The sequence below is a fragment of the Pristiophorus japonicus genome, chromosome 3, assembly GCF_044704955.1.
Source record: "Pristiophorus japonicus isolate sPriJap1 chromosome 3, sPriJap1.hap1, whole genome shotgun sequence".
Taxonomy (NCBI): domain Eukaryota; kingdom Metazoa; phylum Chordata; class Chondrichthyes; family Pristiophoridae; genus Pristiophorus; species Pristiophorus japonicus.
The window spans coordinates 1,313,433-1,315,979 of record NC_091979.1 but is presented as its reverse complement, the minus strand read 5'-3'; the positions used below and the strand labels follow the sequence as shown (position 1 = coordinate 1,315,979).

The window sequence follows — 2,547 nt, the reverse complement described above, 5'->3', positions numbered from 1 at the left end:
GGGAGGGAGGGGGGAGGGGAGGGAGGGAGGGAGAGGGGAGGGAGGGAGAGGGGAGGGAGGGAGAGGGGAGGGAGGGAGAGGGGAGGGAGGGAGAGGGGAGGGAGGGAGAGGGGAGGGAGGGAGAGGGGAGGGAGGGAGAGGGGAGGGAGGGAGAGGGGAGAGGGAGAGGGGAGGGAAGGGAGGAGAGGGAGAGGGGAGGGAAGGGAGGGGAGGGAGAGGGGAGGGGAGGGAGAGGGGAGGGAGGGAGAGGGGAGGGGAGGGAGAGGGGAGGGGAGGGAGAGGGGAGGGGAGGGAGAGGGAGGGGAGGGAGAGGGGAGGGGAGGGAGAGGGGAGGGGAGGGAGAGGGGAGGGGAGGGAGAGGGGAGGGGAGGGAGAGGGGAGGGGAGGGGAGGGGGGAGAGGGGAGGGGAGGGAGAGGGGAGGGGAGGGAGAGGGGAGGGGAGGGAGAGGGGAGGGAGAGGAGAGGGGAGGGGAGGGAGGGGGGAGGGAGAGGGAGGGAGAGGGGAGGGAGGGGAGGGAGAGGGAGGGAGGGAGGGAGGGGGGGGGGAGGGGGGAGGGGAGGGAGAGGGAGGGAGAGGGGAGGGGAGGGAGGGGGGAGGGAGAGGGGAGGGAGAGAGGGAGAGGGGAGGGGGGGGGGGAAGACCCCCCGGGGTTCTGACTCCGGATTGGGTTTACTGTAAAGTTTTGCCTGGAGTTTATTTTCAGTCGGGAAACGTTCTGCCCCTTTCTCCACAATCGCCCCTTCCTCTCTCTCCCTTCCCCTCTCTCCCCCTCCCCTCTCCCTCTCCCTCTCTCCCTCTCCCTCTCTCTCCCTCTCTCTCCCTCTCCCTCTTGTTACACTCCGTTCAACGCCCGAGTTTGTGTGAAACGCAGCGACACTTTCTCCATTCGCTCTGCCATCGGAAACTTGCACCAGCAAAATAAAACTTTTCTCCAAAGTTAGTGAAGTTTGAAGCGCTGGGACTTACCCCAAGTCTGTCTCCGGCTCCTGTGTCCCCGGCTCCTGGCTCCTCCCCGGCTCCTGACTCCTGTGGCTCCGGCTCCCGGCTCCTGACTCCTGTGGCTCCGGTTCCTGGCTCCTCCCCGGCTCCCGGCTCCTGGCTGTGCTCCTGCTGCACATTCCTGGGGCTGTGAGCTGCCTGTCCGGGTGGGGAGAGCCCGGCGCCGCCTGTCAGCGATCCTCCGGCCCCCTCTGTCGGACACCCGCAGCACTGCACCCTCACACAATGATGGAGCACGGAAGGAGGCCATTCGGCCGCCGGGCCTCTACCAGCTCCTCACCAGGAACCCTGTGGTCCAAACTATTCTCTGCTTCCCAAATTGCTGTCAATTTATCCCCTATTTAGCTGTAATTAATAATAATTAAACAAAAAGATTTTTAAAAAACTTACATTTATGTAGCACCTTTCACAACCACCGGACGCCTCAAAGAGCTTTCCAGCCAATGAAGTACTTTTGGAGTGTGGTCACTGTTGTAATGTGGGAAACGCAGCGGCCAATTTGCGCACAGCAAGCTCCCACACACAGCAATGTGATAATGACCAGATAATCTGTGTTTATTATGTTGATTGAGGGATAAATATTGGCCCCAGGACACCAGGGATAACTCCCCCGCTCTTCTTCGAAATAGTGCCATGGGATCTTTTATATCCACCTGCGAGAGCACCTCCGACAGTGCAGCACTCCCTCAGCACTGCACTGTCAGCCTGCATTTTTTGATGTGCTCAAGTCCCTGGAGCGGGTCGTGAGCCCACAACATTCTGACCCAGAGGCGAGGGTGCTACCCACTGAGAGCCACAGCTGACACTGACACAGCACTGGGAAACTCCGGGAGAAATCCACTCTGCAATCAGCAGGATAGCTTTCCCAGCACGAAGGAGGCCATTCAGCCCATAGGGCCTCTACCTCCTCCTCAGCATATACGGCAGAGGAACCCTGTGGTCCAACTAAATATACTCCACTTCCCAAATTGCTGTAAGTTTTTTTTAATCCAATTTAGCTATAATTAATAATAATTAAATAAAAAATGAGATTTTAAAAAATAACAGACCAGAAGCTCAGCTATGAAATGGGGTCCAGCAATCCCCTGCCCTCTAACAGCAACTGGGACCTCACCTAGTCTTCACTCCCTTTGTGCAACCTCAGCAACAACAACCTGCATTTATATAGCACCTTGACATAGTAAAACGCCCCAAGGTGCTTCACAGGATCAATTAATCGCTCCACCATTGCCAGCCATGCCTTCAGCTGCCAGGCCCGAAGGTCTGAAATTCCCTCCCTAAACCTCTCCACCTCTCTCACCTCCTTTAAGACACTCCTTGAAACCTCCCTCTTTGACCAAGCTTTTGGTCACCTGCCCTAATGTCTCCCTCTGTGGTTTGGTGTCAAACTTTGTTTGATATCACTTCTGTGAAGCACCTTGGGGATGTTTTACTCCGTTAAAGGCGCTATATTCACTGGAGTTCAGGAGAATGAGAGAGGACCTCATAGAAACGTTTAAAATTCTGATGGGTTTAGACAGGTTAGATGCAGGAAGAATGTTCCCAAT

The 2,547-nt window shown here is 56.9% G+C and overlaps 1 protein-coding gene across 1 annotated transcript in view; it reads left to right on the top strand.

Annotated features, from left to right (window-relative positions):
* The window catches only part of LOC139260407 (protein lifeguard 3-like), a 48,515-nt gene extending 47,592 nt beyond the window's left edge, over nt 1-923 (top strand). Inside the window, exon 9 of the mRNA XM_070876979.1 lies at nt 873-923. Within this exon, the coding sequence (XP_070733080.1) occupies nt 873-923 (51 nt within the window). The remainder of the gene's footprint in view (nt 1-872) is intronic.
* The last annotated feature ends 1,624 nt before the right edge of the window (nt 924-2,547 follow it).